At 40.2% G+C, this 24002-nt stretch overlaps 1 protein-coding gene across 15 annotated transcripts in view; it reads right to left on the minus strand.

The window, feature by feature from the left end:
- epb41a (erythrocyte membrane protein band 4.1a) overlaps positions 1-24002 on the minus strand; it is a 100602-nt gene that overhangs the window by 61781 nt on the left and 14819 nt on the right. For 12 of the 15 annotated variants that reach the window (XR_008604112.1, XR_008604111.1, XM_023294582.3 and 9 more), the window contains 6 exons: positions 16239-16556; positions 11945-12199; positions 4967-5071; positions 4728-4770; positions 4555-4630; positions 2286-2504 (listed from right to left, as the gene is read on the minus strand). Coding sequence is in view for 13 of the 15 variants with exons in the window: in XM_023294582.3 (XP_023150350.2) it covers positions 2286-2504; positions 4555-4630; positions 4728-4770; positions 4967-5071; positions 11945-12199; positions 16239-16547 (1007 nt within the window). In the remaining 2 variants the exon portion in view is untranslated. Of the gene's footprint in view, positions 1-2285; positions 2505-4554; positions 4631-4727; positions 4771-4966; positions 5072-11944; positions 12200-16238; positions 16560-24002 lie in introns of all 15 variants that reach the window. The other 3 variants (XM_023294576.3, XM_035941382.2, XM_055017749.1) reach the window with 2 other exon arrangements.

Below are 24002 nucleotides of genomic sequence, written 5' to 3' on the forward strand. Positions count from 1 at the left end.
TAACGTTAGCTACGAGTCATGCTAACGGCTAACGGTGTAGCCATCCCATAATAGACCACTTTTCTAGACAGTGCTTGAGTTTACAGAAAGTCTTAAAATGTTGAAAAAAATCGCTAAAATTGCACTTAGATTTGTAGTAATCTGTGAATGTAGCAGACATGAAAAATGCAGATAAATAGAAATGAAACATTTTTGTTTAAGTTTTTACTCCGTCGAGGCTCTGCCTCCTTGGAGGAGGAATAACCTAAACAACAAAAATATCTCTTTTAATAACTTAATTATAAACTTTTTGTTTATAAAAAAAATACATAAATGAAAATTGATATTCCTATAAAAAGAACCATCAAAATTACACCATTTATCAGACCCAGAAAAGATGAAAATAGAATGAATCTCTGGATTTTCAACTTTCTGAAGCTCCTTGAACTACTTATGCTGATTTTATGTGCCATACAGTGGAAAAAACAACTAAATTCAGGCTTTAAGTCACCAAAATCATTTTTTTCATATGTCCCATTTTCCTTTTTTAAAATAAATTTTAAATTATAAACATGTATATGTCTATTCATTGATTCAACTGTCAACCACAATTTTATTTGAATTGAAAAACTTCAGTTATTGTGTCAAATATTGGTATTTGACAAAACTGCAATTAATTGTGATTAATTAATTACAAAGTATGCAATTAATCAGATTAATTTTTTTAAAATCGCATCTCACCACTACTTTGTACCAATGCTATTAAGTAAATAAATACATTTACTCAAGTTCTATACTGTGGTACAATTTTGCGTTACCTGAAATTTACCTGAAGTATTTTACTTTGTTGACATATCAAATTGTGTATGTATATGCTGGAAGACACATCAGTGAACAGTGAAACTAGTTGTGGAACAGTGTACCAGCTGCTGAGGGAGTCATGGGAGTTCCACCAGCCAGTCCACATGTGTTTTGTCAAGTTGGAAAAGGCTTGTGGCTGTGTCGCTCAGGGAGCTTCGCAGGAGGTACTGTATGAGTACAGGGTACCGGTGTTGTTACGAGCAATTTTGTCCTTGTACAACCAAAGTGAGTTGTGTTTGCATTATTGGCACAACGTCAGGCATGTTTCCTGTTGGTGTTGGACTCTGCTGGGACAGCTCCTTGTCACCAGTCTTGTTTGTGGTATTCATGGATAGGACATCAAAGTGCAGCCAGAGTGACAAGGGTATCCAGTTTGGGGACCTCAGGATTGCATCTCTGCTTTTTGTGAATGACGTGGTACTGTTAGCTTCATTAGACCGTAGCCTTCAGCGCAAAGCAGCTGGGATGCGAGTCAGCACCTTCAAGTCTGAGGCACCTTGTTCACAAGTGACAGGAAAATACAGCGTAAGATGGACAGGCGGCCTGGTGCCTCTCAGCTGTTGATTTAACAGTTAACCTACATTTCAATCCTCATCTATGGTTATAAGTGGTGAACGAAAGAACGAGATTGCTGATACATTTGTTTTCCACCATAGGGTGGCTGGGTTCAGCCTTAGAGATAGAGTGAGGAGGTCGGAGATCCAGAGGGAGCTCAAATTTGAGTCACTGCTCCTTCACATCAAAAGGAGCCAGTTGAGGTGGTTCAGACATCTGATCTGGATGCCTCCTGGCTGACTTTTTCCAAGCACGTTCGCATGGAAGGAGTCCCTGGGTTAGACCCAGAAGTTGCTTAAGGGATAACATATCTCATTTGGCCTAGAAACGTCTCGGAATCTCCCAGGAGAAACTGAAAAGCATTGCTGGGAAGAGGGATGTCTGGAATGCCCTGCTTCACTTGCCTACCTCCGCAACCCGATCCCAGACAAGCGGATAAAATGGATGGATGGATGGATGGATGGATGGATGCTTCTAAGAGTTGAAATAGCAAAAACATCTAAACGAGTGTTGGGAGGTGACTTTGTGAATCAGGCCATCATGGTCAAGTGGCTGCAAAGAAACCACTGCTTAGGGAGATCAAGAAGAAGAAGGAGAAGAATACTGCTTGGACCAAGAAATACAAGAGATGGACACAAGATCAATGGAAATCTGGACTGATGAGTTCAAATGTGAGAATTTTGTTTTGGGTTTTTTGGCCATCTGGTCACCTCTGTGCACAGACTTTTGGCTAATACTGTGTGCATAATTTGGAAAATTTGATTTTGACTTTCAAAATATTAAATATTGAATTTTGACTTGTAATCATGTTAATTTTAGCTTTACTTAGCTAATGTAAAGAAGTACAACAACTTTCCTCCAACAATGGTTGACTGAGTTAGTGTTCTGACCTATATGTACGGTGAAGCTCCATCATCTTGTCCTCCAGCTCCTTGGTTTGACCCTGGGCCATTTTCATGTCCTTCGCATACTCTTTGCCATGCACCTCGGGGTCGTACTCGCCTAGCTCCGACTGCAGGGCATAGGAGCCCAGCAGAGCCAGGGTAACAAAGGAACAGGGAAGACGGCCCTGCAGGATGTCTTTTCGTAGCTGGAGACACAGGTAGTACCTGCAATGCACAAACAGAATTCAGCAGCATTTACCATGTATAGGATCTGTTAAAGAAGACTGTCGGATGTGGTTCAAAAACCCCAGAAACAGATAGAGGACTGTGAGTTAAGATTGATTTTTTGTCAAACTATGAACGAAAGTACAAAACAAAGCTCTCACACCCAATTTTTCCCTCATCTCATACACTATATTGCCAAAAGTATTCGCTCACCCATCCAAGTAATCAGAATCAGGTGTTCCAATCACTTCCATAGCCACAGGTGTATAAAATCAAGCACCTAGGCATGCAGACTGCTTTTACAAACATTTGTGAAAGAATGGGTCGCTCTCAGGAGCTCAGTGAATTCCAGCGTGGAGCTGTGATAGGATACCACCTGTGCAACAAATCCAGCCGTGACATTTCCTTGCTCCTAAATATTCCACAGTCAACTGTCAGCTGTATTATAAGAAAGTGGAAGTGTGTGGGAACAACAGCAACTCAGCCACCAAGTGGTAGGCCACGTAAACTGACGGAGCGGGGTCAGCGGATGCTGAGGCGCATAGTGCGAAGAGGTCGCCAACTTTCTGCAGAGTCAGTCACTACAGACCTTCAAACTTCATGTGGCCTTCAGATTAACTCAAGAACAGTGCTTCAGCAGAGAGCTTCACGGAATGGGTTTCCATGGCCAAGCAGCTGCATCCAAGCCATACATCACCAAGTGCAATGCAAAGCGTCGGATGCAGTGGTGTAAAGCACGCCGCCACTGGACTCTAGAGCAGTGGAGACACGTTCTCTGGAGTGACCAATCACGCTTCTCCATCTGGCAATCTGATGGACGAGTCTGGGTTTGGCGGTTGCCAGGAGAACCATACTTGTCGGACTGCATTGTGCCAAATGTAAAGTTTGGTGGAGGGGGGATTATGGTGTGGGGTTGTTTTTCAGGAGCTGGGCTTGGCCCCTTAATTCCAGTGAAAGGAACTCTGAATGCTTCAGCATACCAAGACATTTTGGACAATTCCATGCCCCCAACTTTGTGGGAACAGTTTGGAGCTGGCCCCTTCCTCTTCCAACATTACTGTGCACCAGTGCACAAAGCAAGGTCCATAAAGACATGGATGACAGAGTCTGGTGTGGATGAACTTGACTGACCTGCACAGAGTCCTGACCTCAACCCGATAGAACACCTTTGGGATGAATTAGAGCGGAGACTGAGAGCCAGGCCTTCTCGTCCAAATTTTTGACCATTCTTCTCGTTCTGGAAGAATGGTCAAAAATTCCCATAAACACACTCCTAAACCTTGTGGACAGCCTTCCCAGAAGAGTTGAAGCTGTTCTAGCTGCAAAGGGTGGACTGACGTCATATTGAACCCTATGGATTAGGAATGGGATGTCACTTACGTTCATATGCGAGTCAAGGCAGGTGAGTGAATACTTTTGGCAATATAGTGTATGTCTCTCTGATGTTTGTTTCATATATCAAGGGTTTAGTTTGATCTTGTAAATATTTACCCATTGGAGTCTGTCCAAGTAAATTTTGTGATTGATACAGTTTGTCTGATTTTAAATTTTAAAAAGTTATGACAAAGAGGAACCATGGAAGTTTAAGCTTAGATTATAAGCTGCATTAACATGTGTGCTAGTGCATCTCAAAAAATTAGAACATTACTGTTTTTTGAGATGCACTAGTACTATTTTAACATGTGATTTCATCAGTGATAACGGTCATACAATTTTGGGTATTTCGCTAACAACTGTATTCTTTTATTTTTACTCTCTGCAGATCAACGACATGTATAGTTCAATGTTCTCATGTCCAACATACACAATTACATAAAAATATTATCTATACCAGTGTTAGACTGATGTAAACAAAAAACAAACAGTGTACTGACAATCAGATGACATTTTTTAAATACATTAATCCTGAGGTATTAAAACCACATACACATTTAAAATCTGTATAAAAATTATCGAGCTTATATGGATAAATCACCCTGCCCACATTGAGCTTTGATACAGTAAAATCATTTGTCGGTAGTAGACAAAATCACAGAAATCCATGCAGTACCTTGTTATGTCTTCTGAGAGCTGGGCTGGGTCCGGTGGATAGAATTTTACATTGAAAGTGAAATTATAGTTGGCACCTTGAGAAAGAAAAGGAGAGTGTGATTGAACAATAAAAGGAACATTACCACTGAAAAGTGGAATAGGGGATGCATTTGTGGGTAAAGGTAAGCTTACCTTGCACCTGTCTGCGGATCTCCTTGGTCAAGTCCATCCAAGTCTGATCAAGAAATTAAGGAAGTAGCATGAGGTTTGATATCATCAAACACTGAACTCCTTTAGTAGCAGGGGCACAAGTTATTATTTCCTTCAATTACAGTTACATGTAATAAATGGCCATTTTTCAGTCTCACTGGAATACTCAGATTGTTATAGTTGAATGGATACTAACTAGTGACCATCACAATCAAGCTTACTTTCATGGTGGTCGACTCCCAGATGGTCAGGCCATAATAGTCTTTCTCCAGCAGGTTGAGATGGTCACACACTCTCATGAACAGCTCTTGGCCTTTGGCATGTTTCTAACACACACACACACACACACACACACACACACACACACACACACACACACACACACACACACACACACACACACACACACACACACACACACACACACACAAATTAAGCATTCACCTGTAACCGACCTGACAACAGCATATTCAGAAATACATGAAACATGATTGAGCAGATCGTAAGAAGTCTTTAAAAGCCTTTAGGCAGCAGTTATTTCTACCATATTGCTATTGAACAGCTGTCAGATTTTACCTGTGGCACCATCTGGAGAAAACAACTGGTCTAAGATAGCTAAGATAGGCCTGCAGCCACTGTGAGCCTAAAGCCTGTAAGTGATGCCAGGAAGAAAACTGAAAGTGTCCAATGACTGTCTTGGGCCCTTTTAGGTGGGATTAACAAAGGAGGGGGAGGGGCAAAGAGTATTCCCTTGTGGTACCAAAACATTTGTGTGAACTGTAGTGGACATCACAACAACCATTTTAAGAGCTAGTGCAACAAGGCCAGATATCCTCCTGAGCTGAAATACTAGTATTGCTAGAGATAGGATTTATATTACTGAAGGTAAAGAGGAGATTTTGCAGCATCAAATCATGACTAAATTGGCATTTACAGGGGCAGTGCATGGTGATTGTGGAAGTTAGATCATTTATATTCAAAGCATGATCAGGTAGACCAAAAGTGAGCACACCATCAGAAGATCAAGTCCTAAGTCTTTTTCACTCAGATATTTAAAAAAAAAACATCATCATAGTGAAGAATTTACTAAATAAAGATTGTAAAACTAGAATCAAAAGTCTTGTCAGAAGAAGCCTGTCTAGTGGTGTCCCACAGCACAGACATCTCTAAACCAAACAAGGACAAACACAAGTGTCACTTAAAAATGATTCTGTATTGGATCATCAAACCCACAGTGAACCATGATACTAAGAATATTCAAGTCTGGGGATGCTTTGTTACTCTGGAGCTCCACCCACCCAGGCTAGAATGGATACAATATACTCTAGTGCAAACACTACATATGCAGCCTAATGTAAGGTATTGTGTTGTCCATTTCAGTGGACATCAGGCAGTGGGTGATATTAGCCAACACTTCATTATTTTGTGTCACTATGCAAAGTTATGGAATCTACACTACCGTTCATAAGTTTGGGGTCACCCAGACAGTTTCACGTTTTCCATGAAAACTCACACTTTTATTCATGTGCTAACATAATTGCACAAAGGATTTGCTAATCATCAATTAGCCTTTCAACAGGATTAGCTAATGTAGCATTAGAACACAGGAGCGATGGTTGCTGGAAATGGGCCTCTGTACCCCTATGTAAATATTCCATTAAAAATCAGCCGTTTCCAGCTAGAATAGTCATTTACCACATTGCCAATGTCTAGACTGTATTTGTGATTAATTTAATTTTATCTTCACTGAAAAAATTACTTTTCTTCCAAAAATACAGACATCTCTAAGTGATCCCATATATATATATATATATATATATATATATATATATATATATATATATATATATATATATATTTATATATATGCTCATCGAAAATTAGTGAATTGACAAAAGTATCCACAAGCTGATGTCTGTTCCAACTGTTTGTGTCATCACTTGCTACATTTAGTCTACTATGTTAAAAAGTATGGCACTGCATTAATGATATTTATATTTTACTGACAAAGACATCAAAACTGATGTCTTGATTTTATGTTACCCAAAATCATACATATGTAAAGTTGTCATGTTCATACCTGCACAAAGACATACACACACATGCAGACACATGCAGACATCCACTTGCAAATGTTAAATACATATCCTGCTTTTCTTATGCTTTAATGACATTTCACACCCATTCAGTCATGCTGTCCATTGTAACAGACATCCAAAAATGCAAAAAAAAAAAAAAAAAAAAAAAATTACTTGGCAAAAATGTCTTATTTTTCCACTACATTTCTACATTGGAGAGGACTAAAATAGTTGTTGCTCAGGCGAAAAAAAATCTGGTCTGAAGGGGTTAATAGACAATCAAACACTTAGTCAATCACAGGCCACTATGCTCTGCTGCCCTACAGAGGAGCACTCTCACTCCGTGTTCGTACAAGGTTAGGAAGACACTGCTTATGAAGACTGTAGTTTATGTTACATATACATTTGAGGTGTGCTGGCTGTGTTCATTTTTCTTCAGTGTGCATGCATTTTACAAGTGAATATGTTATTTGTGAAGTTTCACTTTTAATATTGTTGATGGTGTGGTAGTTGATGGGTTTATAATCGGCATTTACTTGTTTGTTTTTTGTAATGATGTAGTAATAGTAGTAATGTAATAGTTGAGGCCTTACTGTTGCATGTTTATTCAGTGATGTGTTTTCTTGCGATGTGCAAATATTTCAATCTTTTCCTCTATTACTGCAGATGTCCAGCTGATTTATGTGACTTAATTTCTGTAGATTTATAACGATATGACGATGTAGATTAGAGGAGTATTGGGTAGCCTTGTGATACTGCACACTTACTATTTCCTTATTTCAGTTTATTTCTTGTTTCAGGACCACACATACATACACCTTTGTTTACAAAAATAAATGACAAAAAGGAACATTTTGTCTTCAAGTGCAATCTAACTGATGCCCCCTGGTGGCCACAACTTTTTTCACCGGTTGAATTATACAGTCCTACTAATCATCATAACACCAGAAGCAATCACAATATTCAATAAGATCATTGAAAAAACCAACAGTGCTCTGAAAGACTAAAGCCCAAACAACAACAAGACACCAACAGTGACTCAAGGCCAAAGGTGGAATCACAAACCAGCTTTTAAGAGTGACACTCACAGTAAAATGGATGACCAGGAGATTCTACAGCAGCTGAAGAATTACTTGGAATAAAACACACCCAAAGATACCACCATTATGGGAAGCGGTAAAACTGTACTCACCATAACTGTCAACCAGGAGTGTTACCCTGACCTGCCGAAGACCACTGAAAAAATGTTGCTCACTCACCTAAGAAATGACTGTCCTTAACATGTCCGTCTAGAACTGTCTGCAGTGAAAGTATTTCAAAGACGTCAACTGATATATCTTCAGAAGAAAGCAAGAAGCAGGAACATCTTAGAACAAGAAGTCTCCCGAGAAGAAAACCAAGTGGAGGACAAAATCTGAAATTGCTATTGGGATCACAAAACAATGCAGAAAAATGGTGTCTCAACATCTCTACAAAGAAATTCTGTCTCACCCTGCGAAAACCAAGATTTACATTTGGACACACAGTCATCTAAATGAATCAATGAGATGAACTGCATCACGACGCATCTAACTGAAGCCAGACATGGCACCCCTTTTAATATGAAATCAACAGTATAATATAGCCAAAGCTCCCCAGCTCTCAACAAAAATTAAATTTGAGTCACAATATTAACAGTTATAGCAGCTGCAACTTGCCTGACTTTCCTTTAGTTGTTTTAGTTTAGCTAGGGAACACTGAAGATAAACAGATGATGACAGACAGGGAACACCTCAATAGTTATGATAGGTGTCGGGTGAGTTCTGGTTTGTTATTGTTTTTGTTGTCCCAAAGAATGGTATACTATCATATACTTAGTTCAAAATCCAAAACAAAAGATTTATTGCTGGTTCAAATGCATATGTGTATATAATAAAGTACAACCAAAAGGATCTCAAAAGAATTCTCTGATGTAAATAATGGCTATAATTGATCTCAAGCATTGCAGCCTCACAAAGTGGCTACTTTGTGAGGCTAACTAATAATAATAGAAAATCACCTCCTTTATTGGAGTTTACTATGTGCTTTTGCGAGCATGCCACCACCCATGATTGACAAACTAAATCTTTAACCTAACTGTCAAAAAAGCTCACACACAAGATGGCCACTCATTCTAATACCCAAGGTAACGTAGCTCAGTAGACAAATTGTATAGGGACAAAGAGCTAAAACCCTCAGAAAAATATTATCTTCGACAAAGTAAAAAGCAAGTGAATACCTAACTGGTCTGACTTAAGTTTGAATCATCAAGTTTAGATGTCACACAAAGGTTACATGACCTACACCATCCCCTATCTTGTCTCATCGCAGTTTTCTATTGTTATGGGTCCCAGTGGGAGCCTTTCTACCCTTTTGTGGCAGTAATCTCTTTGACTCTGTATACAAAGTTGCACATACCAATTAATGCACCTAATTGGTTCCTCTGTCGTCCTGCTTGTTCCTCCTGATCTGATGGCTGATTGGACCAGAACCAGCTCCAGTTCTCCAATGAAGCCCTGCATCTGCCTTCAAAAGTGCTCTCACCCCAGTCAGCTGCTCAGTGGCAGCTTCAGCATGTTGTGCAGCTCGCCAAAGTGTCTTGGTGTTAGTTAATTTTTTTTTTTGAAGTTTTGTATGGAACACTAGTTACCTAGCAGAACGTTTGGGGGCTAGAACAGAGACCCTACCATGTTACACTCCCTTTGTAATAGATAAACCATGTTAGACTTAAGATAGAGGTGCTATTTCTATGAATTTTGGTTTCAGAGATATTTTACTGGTAACGCAATTTTGAACTGTGCAAAACTTCCAGTAAAAGTACTCTCTTTAGTTTTATTTGTTTAATTCATTTGAGCAGCATTCTCTGTCCTCAACTCCTCATTTTTTACTGCTGTGGTCATATTGAGTGAAATACCTTATTTTCAATAAATGGCCATTATTAACTTTGGTTTTAATAGCATTCAATAGCATGCATCGACTGTTCGTTGTTACCCCTAGTGCTCCCAAGGCAATAACCGCTGAGGATGATTGGCATCACCAAACAAAGTGCAGGACTGTAGCATACTGAGGAGAAGAACAACAGTTTATTGCTGGCTGCATTCCAGGGCAGCACACAGAAAATCCAAAGACCCTCTTTCACTGCTATAAAAATGGTATAGCGACATCACTGTAGTGATGTCCCAAAAAACGGAACTCAATCCATGACACCAGGTCATCAGAAACAGCTTGAATTGTTTGAATGGTTTGTGGAGAATGTAACCATGAGACACAAGCACCTCTCTTCTCTCTGTTACAACCATAAAAGACAAAGAGACTTTTATGCTAAGCATATATCATTTTTAAGCATTATATTTATTATACTAAGAATGCAATTATATGCATTCATATACTTGTATTCTTAGACTAGAAGTTTGTCATCAAGTAAATGAGATAAACACATCATGTTTGATAACTTAATGACCTGTTCATTGGTGGTTTAGATCTGTATTCACACTAGACATTTACCAATTGGATTATTGTGTGTAAGAAATGAACTAAAAGCAAGTTCTAAAGGTATTTGGCCTCTGACCTCTCCTGGACAGTGAAGCTCAACACCACCCCTTAGGAGGAATCCATCCATGATTGGTTAGATACTGATCTGAATTTGATTCCAAAACCTCCTGTATAAAAGAAAGTCACTGGTATAAATGTTGGCTTTTTCTTTGTCAAGTATAATGGCTTTACTTTGTTAACTGTCAGGTTTTGTCTTCTTAAATAAGGAGTGTCTCTTGTAAATGTCTGGGGTTCATCTTTTTGGAAAGGGCAACTCTTTTTTTTATCTGTGATTTTCTTTAAGTATACTATATGTTAAGTAACGCAAGGCTTGTTACAGTCACTTTTTCAATTTAAAGGTGTGAACGTTTTCTTTGTAAATATGAGGATAGACTTTTAGTATTTTTCCATTGTCAGTACATTGTCTCATTGTTTCCTTGCAGCAGTAGTTGATAAATGGTTTGTGTATTATTATCATTGGTGCTACTGTGCATTTCTTTGTCTGGAACTGCAGATCAATAAAATCAGAATTAATGGCTTCTGATTATGGACTGATTACAGTCTAAATTTAATACATTTCAGAAATATTCATTCTGAAATATGTCTAATGAAGGGCACTGAGATCTGAGTGGTGCCCTGATAAACAAGAGCAAGCTTAATGTATAGTTTAGGCTACTACATACAGTATATTGCATATTACATATGTACTACATGCTAATGACAACTCTGAAAACAGCTTTGAATGATGAAAATGCATGATGAAAAGAATGTATCAAAAGCAGGTTAATAGTAACTGTTTCTAACATGTGTTGATAATCTTATATCAATGATTATCCCATGTCAAGGTCTCAAATATATGTAGACATTAGGTGGACAATGGCTTCTTGCTGCCAAAGTGTTGGATGTACAAGAAATGGACAGGTGTCACTTTAACAAGGGTCAAATTACTGTGGCTAGTCAGAAGATCACCGAAATGGAAAGGTATGCAGGGTGCTTCAAATTAACAGTACATACTGACAGTGGTCGGAGGAGGGACATATGCCCGCTCAAAACTAACAAGACAGTTTTAAGTTGCTCATGAAAACTAACAAGACAGGTCTCTTGCTAATGTCTTGGTGCCTGATGGATCACTTTTGAAGGTCTTATAGAATCCTGCCTTGGCTTGATGGAACTGTTTTGAGACCAAAGGACCAATTGCAGGCAGGGGTGGTCACAATATGTTAACTAATAAGTGTATATCAGATTACTGCTCAGCCTTCTTCTACAGGTCAGTAGAAAATATAAAATGTAAAGTAACACATACATAGCATAATACTAAGAAACATGAAATGTATAAAGGTAACGTAAAACTTATTGTACCACAAAAGAGAGTAGGTAGTACTTATTGGTTCTAAAAAAATAGCAGCAAATAAACATTTCCCCTTTATCCTAATAATCCATTAACAACAATTAAACAAAAACAAAAAAATAACACTGCATTCAATGTTGAAAATTTAATAATTTAGGTAGTTGTGTTTTCATTGTCCATTTTTGTGTGCATGATATGAAAAATTTAAATAAAAATGCTCTTACCTCCAACTCACACTCAAAGAGAGTGTCATCCAGCAGGGTGATTGTAACTTGCATGGTCTTGGGTCGGCGTGGAGCTCTGGAGGCTTTGACTTCTTCTTCTGTCGTCTTCTCCTCCTTTTCTCCTGTACTTCCTCCTTCAAGACCAGAGTCCTTCTCCTCCTCGTTCTCAAGGGCCACCACTTCTCCCTTCTCCTCGTTCACCCTCTCCTTTCCAGCTGTCTCCTCCTCAGCTTCTTTCGTCTCTACCTGGACAGCCTAACAAAGACACTTTATTGTGAATACAGTTTACACGCTTTTTAATTTGTGATGATGTTTCTGATTTGGTCTGGACTATTGACAGTATTACGACCACAGACAGTACCAGTGCTTTGACAGTAAAGTTATACTGACCACATGACATAGATCAGGGGTCAGTGTAACTTTACCACTCAAAGAGCCATTTGGACCCGTTTCCCACAGAAAAGAACACACTGGGAGCCACAAAACCCTTTTGACATTTAAAATGAAATAACACTGCATATAACGCTTTTTTTTGTTTTTTGGGGGTTTTTTTTGCCCTTATGCTATGTATAAACAAACTATAATGTGTTGCATGTATGAAATCACTGAACTCCTGCAGAGAAAATGAAATTACATTTCTGCAGGCAACAAAAACATTTTGAACTTCGAATAAAGTCACTGGGTTGAAGGTTACTTTCAAGTAAAATACTCAATGTCTAATGGAGTCGTTCTTGTATTTATGAAAAAAACGCCGAACTTAAATTATCCACCGGCAGCAAACCAAAAATGCCGTCCTCTTCTGTGTACCGTCATCCTTTTACTGGCGCATACAGTCAATCTGAATAATAAAAGGACTATTTCGTTGAACAATGAAAAAATATGAATGTATGCAAAATAATACGAACTTAACATATTTATCGTACTAGGTTAATGTGATTTCTGCTCCTGAACCTCAGCGCGCAGCGTCTGGACATCAGGGCTGCCATGACGTCACCTTCATCTTTACACATGATCCTAAGCTGTCGTCTGTTAGGTGTGCGTGGTGTTTGTTTTTAATAAAGTTCATGTTGGAGAACACCTGCTCACATACATAATGTGGATCCAAAGATCGACAGGACTCCAAGCACATACTTGTTCATGTTCACATAAATGTTCGGGATAGCATTCCATGTTTCGAACACAAGTTTGTCCGGTTTGGGGAGGTTTTCAATATTGCTCCATTTGTGATTCTGAGCAAGAACGGCCTTCTGACGACCAACATCTTCAAGATCAGCTGTCAAGCATTTAAACTTGGACACCCATATGTCTTGGTCTTCTATGTCAGCCAATTCCATCTCAAGATCAGGTTGACTCACACCTGCCAATGCAGTCGTATTCAGTTGGGATGGATCTATGCTTAGGGGAGTGACAGGGAAGGATAATGTGGTTTTCTCCTCTCTGAACTCACAGAACCGTTTCCCAAACGATGTTTGCATTACGATGATTGCAGAGTTGTGAGCTTGTTTGAACTCCCTCAAATTGGGGAAGTGAGACAGTGTACCTCTCTGTAAATCTCTGGCAAGCACTGTCAACTTGACAGAAGCCAAAACTTCCTCCAGCATGTGCAGGGCTGTGCGTCCTTTCCCCTGAAGAGCTGTGTTCAGCGTTGTTCAGGCTCGCTGTCATGTCTACAATGAAGTGTAGCTTTACCAGCCACTCTGGCTGTTCCAGTCTAGGAAAGGTGAGCCCTTTGCTGCCCAGGAAAGTTTTCACTTCTTCCAGACACGCGGCAAAGCATTTCAGCACCTCCCCTCTGGACAGCCACCGGACTTTGGTGTGCAGCAGGAGATCAGAATACATTCTGATTTTCTGCACAATTTCACTCTTGTTTCTAAAGTCTGTGAATAGATGTTCAGAAATCTTAATGAAAGATTGTTTTATATATTCTCCGTCTGTGAACGGCTTCTCCCGTGCCTGACTATTTCTGGAGTGGCCACAAAACTAGCATATGTAGTTGAATTTGCAGACTTCATCCACTTCTTGAAATGATTTTTGCTCAGATCAAGATTATGTGTCAGCTCCGAAACAGCTTTTTTTTCTCTTATCTCCATCTGGATATTTTTGAGCAAAGCCTGCATGTTTATTCTGGAAATGTCTTGCGATATTTGACTTTTTGTTGTTTCCAAGTTTCTCATTACACATTAAGCATACTGGTAAATCAGTCTTGTCAGCAGTGAAAGCAAATGAATCTTCCCACATAGCACTAAACGTTCTGTTTCCTTCAGACACTTTTCTTTTCTTAGAATTCTCCATAGTTTGTCTACCTGGGGCCGAAAAGTTCAAGAAATCGCGCACCAGCGGGTGTTGCACATTGGCGGTTGTGACGCATGAAGAGCGACAAAAATCTTTAACACGTTTTATTTAGATTTTACAAGAGCACCATAATCTTCAAATTTAGAATTACATTATAAAAACTAACGATAAAATACATTTTAATTAAATATTCGTTATTTATTTTCCAAAGCCAGAGAGAGCTGCAGCAGAGGGATGAAAGAGCCACATGTGGCTCTGGAGTCGCGGGTTGCCGACCCCTGACATAAATGAATGCATAAATACATAATTTCATTTCAAAAGGCTTTAGACTCTTTTTTGTTACGTCCCCCACCTCCACCCCTGCTTTGTTGGCAGCTCTCTCTCCTTTCCCCATTCCTGTTTGTGTGTGTGTGTGTGTGTGTGTGTGTGTGTGTGTGTGTGTGTGTGTGTGTGTGTGTGTGTGTGTGTGTGTGTCTGTGTCTGTGTGTGTGTGTGTGTGGGTGTGTGGGTGTGTGTGTGTGTGTGTGTGTGTGTGTGTGTGTGCGAGCGCTTCGCTTCAATTGGATAATCAGCTGAGTGAGAACATCTGATGCAGGGAGTGGCTCACCTGCTCTCAATCGTTACCATCTCCCATAAAGGTGGGTTTGGATCACCATTTGACGCCAGGCCGTTGAACAACGGTTGCTCAACTCAGACGTCCTTTGCACTACTCCCTGACTGGATCGCCTGCCTCACGCTAAAAGCCTCTGCGACACACGTGTCTGGATTCTGGTTTATCTCTCATCTACCCCGGATCCGAATACCTGTCATCTCTGCCTGAAAACCCATTCAAACGACGCTGCACACCTCCTGTTTACATTCTCCTGATCATTCTCCCTATCACGACCATTGGCTAATTAGTATAGTTTTGTGGTACGCAAGTTTATGTATTTAATGTGCTGGATAGCTTGTTATTTGTATTTGCTTGCACTGTGTAATTCATAGTGTGTTTTTCTGCACCATCCATCAGTAGTGCTGTTAAGTTTCTGTTTAGTGTTGTGCTGATTCCGTGCATTCTGTATTGAGATTTGCATTGCGTGCTCCACGCACATTCTATTCCTACTTTGGATTCTGTGTGCTGCGCAGTGTGCGAGTCTCTGTGGCTCCAGTTCTCTATCCCTGCTTCCATAAACTTTCTTGGTTTTGTTGAACTTAGTTCTGGTTAGCCAGTCTCCCTGACCATACTGCTGAGATTCACCTCCACAGTACTACTAACGTGGTGGTGGTACCACGTATCACTCTAGGGATGGTATGTTTGGAGTTCTCTTATGCTTTCGAAGTCTTCTAAATGGGATTATATGTGAAATTTACACACATATAAATGCGAAATCCATAGTATTTCAAGTGAAACCCATGTATTTTCAAATGTGAAACCCTATACACAAACACATGGGATTACATGGGAAACCTGTGGCATTACAATTAAAGTTACAGGTGAGACACCAACTCCAGTGAAGTTTGCATTTACTCCTCCACACTTTCCCACAAAGTGTCTGGCTCTCTTCTGCAGTGGCCTGCAAGTGCATTTGTAAGCGCAATGTGTACACCAGTCTGGCGTCTTTCCCTCTGCATGGGTAGTGAAAAAATTCTCATGGTTCTATGTGTTATCTCACTGGTAAAAATTCATGTGATTTTTCTGTAAGGGGGTGTGCACTTGGTCTGCACCAGTGTTTAGGAGTGTGGTATGTGTCACAGTGACATCCACATGAATGCCAATACCCAAAGTTTCCGAGAAGAATACTGCATTGCATTGAGATGATGACTGTGATTCGCTTCACATGTAAGTGGTTTAAATGTTGTGGATGTTCAGTGTTTATGCTTCTATGTCAATAGACACTTCATTTGGTGATAAGTAAAATATATTTAAAAGAAGCCTGTCAATAATGTACAGACCTGAAATTCTAGTTTCTGAATGTTGTATTGCTCACCCCTGCTCTAAGTATAGACACCTATGTGTGCTGACCTGAACCTCGGCGCTGCTTACTGAGTGCTGGTCCAGAGCAACTTCTCCTTCTGTTCTCAGTTCTGGTTCAGGGTCAGCAATGGGGGCTTTGGCTTCTTCTTCTTCCTTGTTCCCCTTCTCTCCCCCCTCACTCTCACACTGCGAACGTCTTTTCAGGAAGGAGGAGAAAAGGCGCGAGAGGCCACGACCAGCAGAGTTGCGGTTTCGAGGCCGGAGCTGCTCATCTTCTGGAGAGGGAGGCCGAGCATCCTGGCCAGATTCCTCCTGCTGCCCCGGCTTCTTGTGACTTTCTGCCTCGTCTGTTGTCATGGTTAACACCTGCTGAGGATGAGAAAAAGAAACAGATCATATGCTAATATCAGGTGGGATCTGTCACTGCTTTATTCCTGGTCTCTTATGATGAAAATCCACTTTGTGTTTTATGATTGCTAGACTAGGTGTTAAGTAAAATTTGTCAAGGCATTAAGATGTTAACTTCTTCCTTCCCTCAAGCTAGATCACAAAAAGATAGCCTCCTAGGTCATGATAATTTTACTGAGCACATTTGGTCCTTCTTAAGCAATTACAGGGAACCACATTTGCCATCAATCTGCTGTTAAAGCTCAGGTCTACCATCATTTTGCATAATACTGGAACTAACATATCTCCTCTGATGCGTTATAGTTACTCATGCTGTTGAAAACAGGTTCAGGCAAATTATTCTGAATTACAGTTCCTAGCTAACAAACTGATAGCTGTCTACCTTAAACACTGAATAATCCTGCCATCTCACTGCCCACTGCTTGTGAAGTGAGACATTCAGAATGAGCAGCTGCCTAGCAATCCACCAGGTTTATTTACTTTCTACAGCTACTTCTGCGAGTCTTCATGCCCCCCCAGCATCTGAAGAACTGAAGACCCAGTGGCTTACTTTATTTTTTATAGTAATGTCACCACAACATTAAGAAAATTCCTAGTATTAGCTGGCTGTTGGCTGTTGTTGGCTAATACAGCTAGTGTCACCTTTAGCTTGGACTGTATTCTCACAGGTCAGAACAATGTGGGAATTGTAAAGCTAAGGGGCACTGTGAGATGGTTTAAACAAAGGCCAATCTGAAACCAATAAACAAAGACTGCATGGGGTACAGTGTTCATCTGGCTTTTACACTTCAACTTCAGCCATGGTTAACATATATTTGCTTCTCTTCTGTTCACAGTGTTCTCATATACTGCATTTTGTTACAGCTGAATTCCCAAAAATGCTGTTCTCAGTACAGAAAAGAAATTGAGGTATCAGCAGTCAATCCTGATATGTATAGGCTCTAAAAACACTTGACTTCCCAGAATGCAACAAAACAGCATTTTTCCAAAACTCATTTGCTTGGTGAAAACCAATGTCTTTATAACTCCATGGCTGCATTCGTAACATGCTCCATGTTGTCCTTATCCCAGTCTTAAGAGCCCCTCAAGAAGCGTTTAATGTCTATTGCTATGCACTTCATGTAATGCTGCAATGATACAGTTATTACTTTGATAAATAATTTGGATATTGAACCACAGGGCAAAAATACACCTGTTATATGGTGCTTACTAATTTCATAACCAGTCTATTTATTGATTTACTGATGACTATGGGTTACGACTAGAGTTCTAGAAAAAGTTAGTCAACATTTTTAAAACAGTCACAATCAACCACATGCATTAGGCCCCAAAAACAATAAAACTTAAAAGTATATCATCAAGATCCCAAACAAAGTTGTTTTACCTTGAAAATAGCAACTCATGTAGTGAATGCAAGGAGGAATACCCTGCTCTGTAAGCATACCTCTGTCCCTGTCTGTAAACATTAGCTTTCAGTGTTGATTGGCTGTTACTTGTGATATGTAACAGTCAAACAGATAGTGTAGTGGGCAGTTTATTACTTAAGACCAGAGAGGTACTACAATGACCGAAGGCTCATCTCTTTCCTCACTGACTCCTCGATCCTCAGGCCGATGACCCAGAAATCGATCTTGGTGCATTACAGCAAAGGACTTCTCAATCGTAAAATGTTTATTGAGGAGAGAGGATCAAGGATCGAGGGGGTGCGCTGGACAGAGATCATAAAATACACTGGTAGGTTATAATGGAACAATTGACAGATGATGCAGCTTTGAAAAACATTGTATTTAATTGATGTCACTTTAACTTGACAGCTCTGAGCTGAGAATATCTCATGTTGGTAACTATCTGTTACTTTAACTTTTCTCTCCTCGCAACTCTTCCTCACCTAGTCTCCTTAAAGTTCTGGTGGGAGGCACTAAGATGCGAGGACAGAAGTTGAGGAACGAAATTGGGGATGTGCAATTAGTGAAACGATATAAAGTGTGAAAGTCAGCTGCATTAGAGCCACAATAGCACATGAACTGTATTTTATCAGTAATCAGCTAACAAAAACAACAATATCGATAATCAGAAAAATGCCAAATATCGGCGGTAATGATCGGCCAAGGAGAAAATCAGTTGATTCCCTTGTCATGATCACTCATCTTCTAATACTAATAGTAAGACTTAGCGTCTATGAACCTATGAGAACTGTCTGGTCACATTTATTTTCTAATGCCTGTACAGAGGCATTTCATTATATCAGTGAAGGTGGGCAACTGAACTGCATCAGCTGGCAGCTGAACACAGATGAACCACAACACTCCGACATGTTGTTGCTGTGGCAACAACAACCATGTCAGAGAGGGAAGAAAGATTAAGCAACAAGAGAGACAGCAATGTAAGAAAATCTGTTTGGCAATAAACTATCTTAAAATAAAACCATAGAGGAAAAAAAGATCTCTCATGTAGCTGCTATGCAGTGACAAGGAGCTACATTGGGTTCAACTATCCAGAGAGTAATAACTACATAAAGATCCATCCATTATCTATACACCGCTTAGTCCTCATTAGGGTTGCGGAGGGCTGTAGTCTATCCCAGTTGATTTAGGGTGAAGGCAGGGGACACCCTGGACAGGTCACCAGTCTGTCACAGGGCTACATATAGAGACAATTACACGCACATTCACACCTACAGACAATTTAGAATCACCAATTAACCTCAGCATGTTTTTGGACTGTGGGAGGAAGCTGGAGTACCCGGAGAAAACCCATGCATGCATATGGAGAACATGCAAACTCCATGCAGAAAGATTCCAGGCCCAGACCGGGACACGAACCGGGGATCTTCTCTACTTAAAGATAACATAAGTGCAACATAAGTTAATTATATATTGCAAAATAATTCAGAAATAATTAATGTGTAATCATATCTGGTAGGCATGGCAGTATTTATTGAAAAACAGGTCTTTATTACTGCTGGTTGGAACATACCCTGGATTTAAAAAGATGTACCACAATGTATTAACAGTTGTCTGCCAGCGCTCCTCTCCTGCATTATTTGTAGCGACACTTCCAGTAACTATTAGTTACAGTAACTATTACTGTTACTGTAATGGTATTTTGTATTCCTCTTTTTTCAATAAAGAAAACTGTGTGAAGCATGTTGCCGGGTATGTCAATGCCCTCCACCTCCAGCTCTAGTGAGTTGGCAGTCTTCCCTTCCCTCTCCTTTCCCTTTTCCCTCCTGTGGGTGAGAGTGGGGCACTGTGTGTGGAATGTGTACAGGCCATTGGTTAATTACCTGAGTGTGCACACCTGGGAATGGTCTACCCATCAGCTCACCATCGTTGCTCCATAAAAACATGGCTCAGATCACCGGACCATTGAATAATTCAGTTAGTCAAATCCAGCCACTCTTTGAATTTTGGTTCTGCTTTACTCTTTCCTCTAACAGTGATTTATCTCTGTTCAGTCTGTGACCACACCTGCCTGCTCTGCTTGTCAGACCTGCCAGCCTGCTCTGCCTGCGTCCCTGTGGATCATTGTAAAAGTGCCATCCACCTTGGTTCTGCCAGATCTCCATGCCCAAACCCACACCTGGCCTCCACCGGTTGACAATGTCATTCTAGCTGCGACGCCACATCAACACGCCACACTTCATCCACATTCCCTCGGCTTCTCTCCATGCCCAGCTAAGTAGCACCCCCTCTCATAGTTGGTCCTGGCTTTAGTAATACTATCTGCCTGTATTTCAGTGTATTCTCTGTAATGTCTGTGTAGTTTCTCATTCATCCAGGTCATGGTTATCCAAAGTTGATAAATCAATCCAACTGGACTTTAAGAAGGTTCCTTGAAGACGTTTCACCTCTCATCCAAGAGGCTTCTTCAGTTCTGGTGGTGATTGATGTTGCCTCAGCTTACAACCTCTGTGAGGTGTGGTCAGTGTTATTCACATTCCGACAACCATTGCCAAGGCCCACCTGGCTCCTCAATGATGGTCATTGGGAGCCAGGGAATGACAAAGGGGGTCGTTGAAATGCGAGTTTCACCAAGCCCTCGTATGCTAACGGTGGTCGTTAGCATGAGCCACCTCACCTGAGTCATTATATTAGATATTCTCTGTAATAATCTCGTCGTCTCGGTGTTCATCGTATAATTCATGTCCGCACCCAGTTTGTCCCATCTGCCCCGCTTTCCTAGCTTGGTGGTACCAAGTCCTGGTCATGTGGACTTAATAATCATGCTTGTAAGATTTAGTCTGTCTGATTGTGTAAAGAACTGTTTAGATTCTTGTATAATTCTAGTTACCGTATTTTCCGCACTATAAGGCGTACTTAAAAACCTTTAATTTTCTCAAAAATCAAAGGTGCACCTTTTAACCCGGTGCGCCTTATGTGTGCACTGAGTTCCAAAATCTGCGCCCATATCACCGCTACTGTGAAAAACCAAGTAAAGCAAATGAATTCGGAGCTTGCCATCATTCCGGGAGGATTAACGAAAGAACTCCAACCGCTGGACATTGGTGTAAACAGGGCGTTCAAAGTGAAGTTGCGAGCATCGTGGGAGCGATGGATGACAGACGGCGAACACACCTTTACTAAGACTGGGAGGCAGCGCCGGGCGAGTGAATGGATTGTGGATGCCCGGGCCAAGGTATCTGCTTTAACTGTCGTCCGAGCTTTCGCGAAAGCTGGCATCATTGCTGAACAGCCACCCGGCAACGAGACTGACTCTGACAATGACGAGAGGGAACCCGGCATGTTTGATGGCGAAATTGCCCAGCTGTTCAATTCAGATACAGAAGATGAGGACTTTGATGGATTTGTGACAGAAGATTGATCAAAAAATAATGTATTTTTAAATACGTAATAGAATAAAGTTCAACCAAACTCACTGTTTTGCTTCCGTTACCTTGTTTTAACATGCGCCGAATAATATGGTGCGCCTTATGGTGCGGAAAATACGGTAATCCTGTGATCTTGAAGTCTAGCCTCCCGCCAGTAGTTGTCACCCTCAAGTATTGTCTGCCTCTTTCCGCCCTGTAGTGACTGTCATTTTCCATTGGCCTTTAATCATTTCCTTGTGTACCTATGTAAATATATTGCAAACAAATTATTATCTTTAAAGCATTGGTTGGCTGTGTTTTGTCATCCTGTGTTTCAGCCTCTGACTCGCTCCTTAATAGAGTAAGTATTGATTCATTTTAGTAACTTTGGTTAAAAGTTATTAGTTAGCATTTAATTGGAAGGTACCACTAATTTAGATAATACAAAATTAAATTTGCTAATATAAATCCTGGATAACTACAATTGTACTTTGAATTGATGGCTAATAGAGCAGGTGGTTACTAGGAAGTATGCAATAATATCTGGGTTAATACCAACCAAAGGTGCTCACTACTATGTGGTACTTCATTAACAGTTATTAGTGGTGATTTTTCAGCATTTCAGCTGTAGTTTGTCTGTACTTACCTACTTATTACCAGTGGTAATTACCTAATACTATGCTATAATTTACCCTATATTTATCAGTCAAAAAATGTAACTGCAGGGCTTGTAAAATGCCTACTTAAGTTGTATATACCTGATACATACAGAGATACACTTTACTTTCATTATTGGGTATTTGCAAATACAGTCCTTTAAAGTCATTGTAAGACCATTTTTATCCATCAGCCTTATTCATTCATTCTCAGAAACACAGCTCTATATTGATAAGAACTGTGACCCATCACTTATCTTTATCAATTATAACCAGAAAATGACAGAATAAGGGCAGTCATTACACCAGTTACCCTATTTCTTTCTTCCTGCTCTGTTGAAACTACGTAAAAAGTTGTTGGAGCGCAGCTGGTTCACCATTTAGGGACCAATCTATTCAACAAATTATCTAATTTAAAATATTAATTATTCCTTCGATGGGGTAATGTTGTGTGGGCAGTGTTTTTTGACTTGAAAAGGGCATCTGCCATCACATTCTACTGTCTAAACTGTCTATATTTGGTGTGTCTAAACAGGCCTTTGATGGGTTCTGTAAAGTGTCTTGAGACAATTTGAATCATAATTGACGCGATACAAATAAAATTGAATTGAATTGGATATGAGTCACATCTTTAAACTCGAGGGCAGTGTGTAAGAGGTGACTAATAAAAATCCTCCCCAACAACAGCATGTGTATTTCCTAAGCATCAATCCAGAGCCAGTGCTTTTCAGTCAGTTCATTAATGAACTGCCTATGAGTTACTCAGATGCCAGCTCTGCAGATGACATGGTCATATGGTATATGAACCAGCTAAGCCACCTACCAAGGCAGCAGAAATCCCTAATGGATACTTGGATGGCCTCCATAATCATCTTGTATTAAATATGAATAAAAAGCTGTTTGTGTTTGTCCATTAGGAAACAGCACTCACTAAAAGGTTTTGAAATCATGATACAGACGAAAGACATACAGGAAGTAAATGATTTCAACTCTTATATAATCTCAGATTTACAATCCAGATTCAACAAATATGAGGAAGATTTAATCTAAAGACAAACCTTAAACGTTTCAAGTGATCAGGCACTACATACCAACACAGGCAGGCCAGTTATTTTTGCACTCTTTGATTTTATCAAATTTTTCAAATTGGATGACAAGATGGGTTCAAGCATCACCATGAACAACCACACACCAATCAGACACCTCACATCATCTGAAATTAATGGACAACAAACCTGTCTGGTGGCATCACGGACAAATTTGGAAAAGATACAATCTACTTAACTTTAAAGCTTAATTCATTGTTGTTTTCTCAAATTACCCTGAAATGTACAGTATCAACATTTTATCCCCAGCAGAGCATCTTTCCACATACAGTATATCCAAAAGCAAGGCTGCATAACTTGGAGCATGGTGAAATATCACGTCATAGTTCAGAATTTGGAAAATCTGCTTTCTTTGTAGCAGGTTGTCAACACTGGAACTAGGGCTGTCGCGGTGAAAGAATTTTTCTGCGGTGAAATTGCGTGCCTAAAAAGCGCGGTTTGCGGTTAAGTGCGGTTTAACAGTCTTACGGGTGGGGGAGGGTGGGTGCGGGTGGGGTAAAAATGTGTCCAAGACGTCTTCTGCTGTGCGCTTAAACTGTCCTTACGCACATTAGCTGTCGACCCGGTCATAGTGGGTCCCATTCGAGTTATGCGTAAAAGACATAATCCATAATCCAAATAGAATGAATCCCAGTTTGCTTTCATTTTCGAGTTTGCGCGGTAGTGCGTAATTGCCAAGGATATCACCCAGTGCGCGCTGCAAGATGCACCGGCTACACGTCCCCAAACTCACTTGCGTCAGAGTCGCAATTGAAATTTGGTTAATGACCACTATCCAACCCACATATATGTTTTAATTAGCAAGCAAGAAAAAGTCCGAGCCCGGGCCGCG

Source organism: Amphiprion ocellaris, chromosome 15 (genome assembly GCF_022539595.1).
Source record: "Amphiprion ocellaris isolate individual 3 ecotype Okinawa chromosome 15, ASM2253959v1, whole genome shotgun sequence".
NCBI lineage: Eukaryota > Metazoa > Chordata > Actinopteri > Pomacentridae > Amphiprion > Amphiprion ocellaris.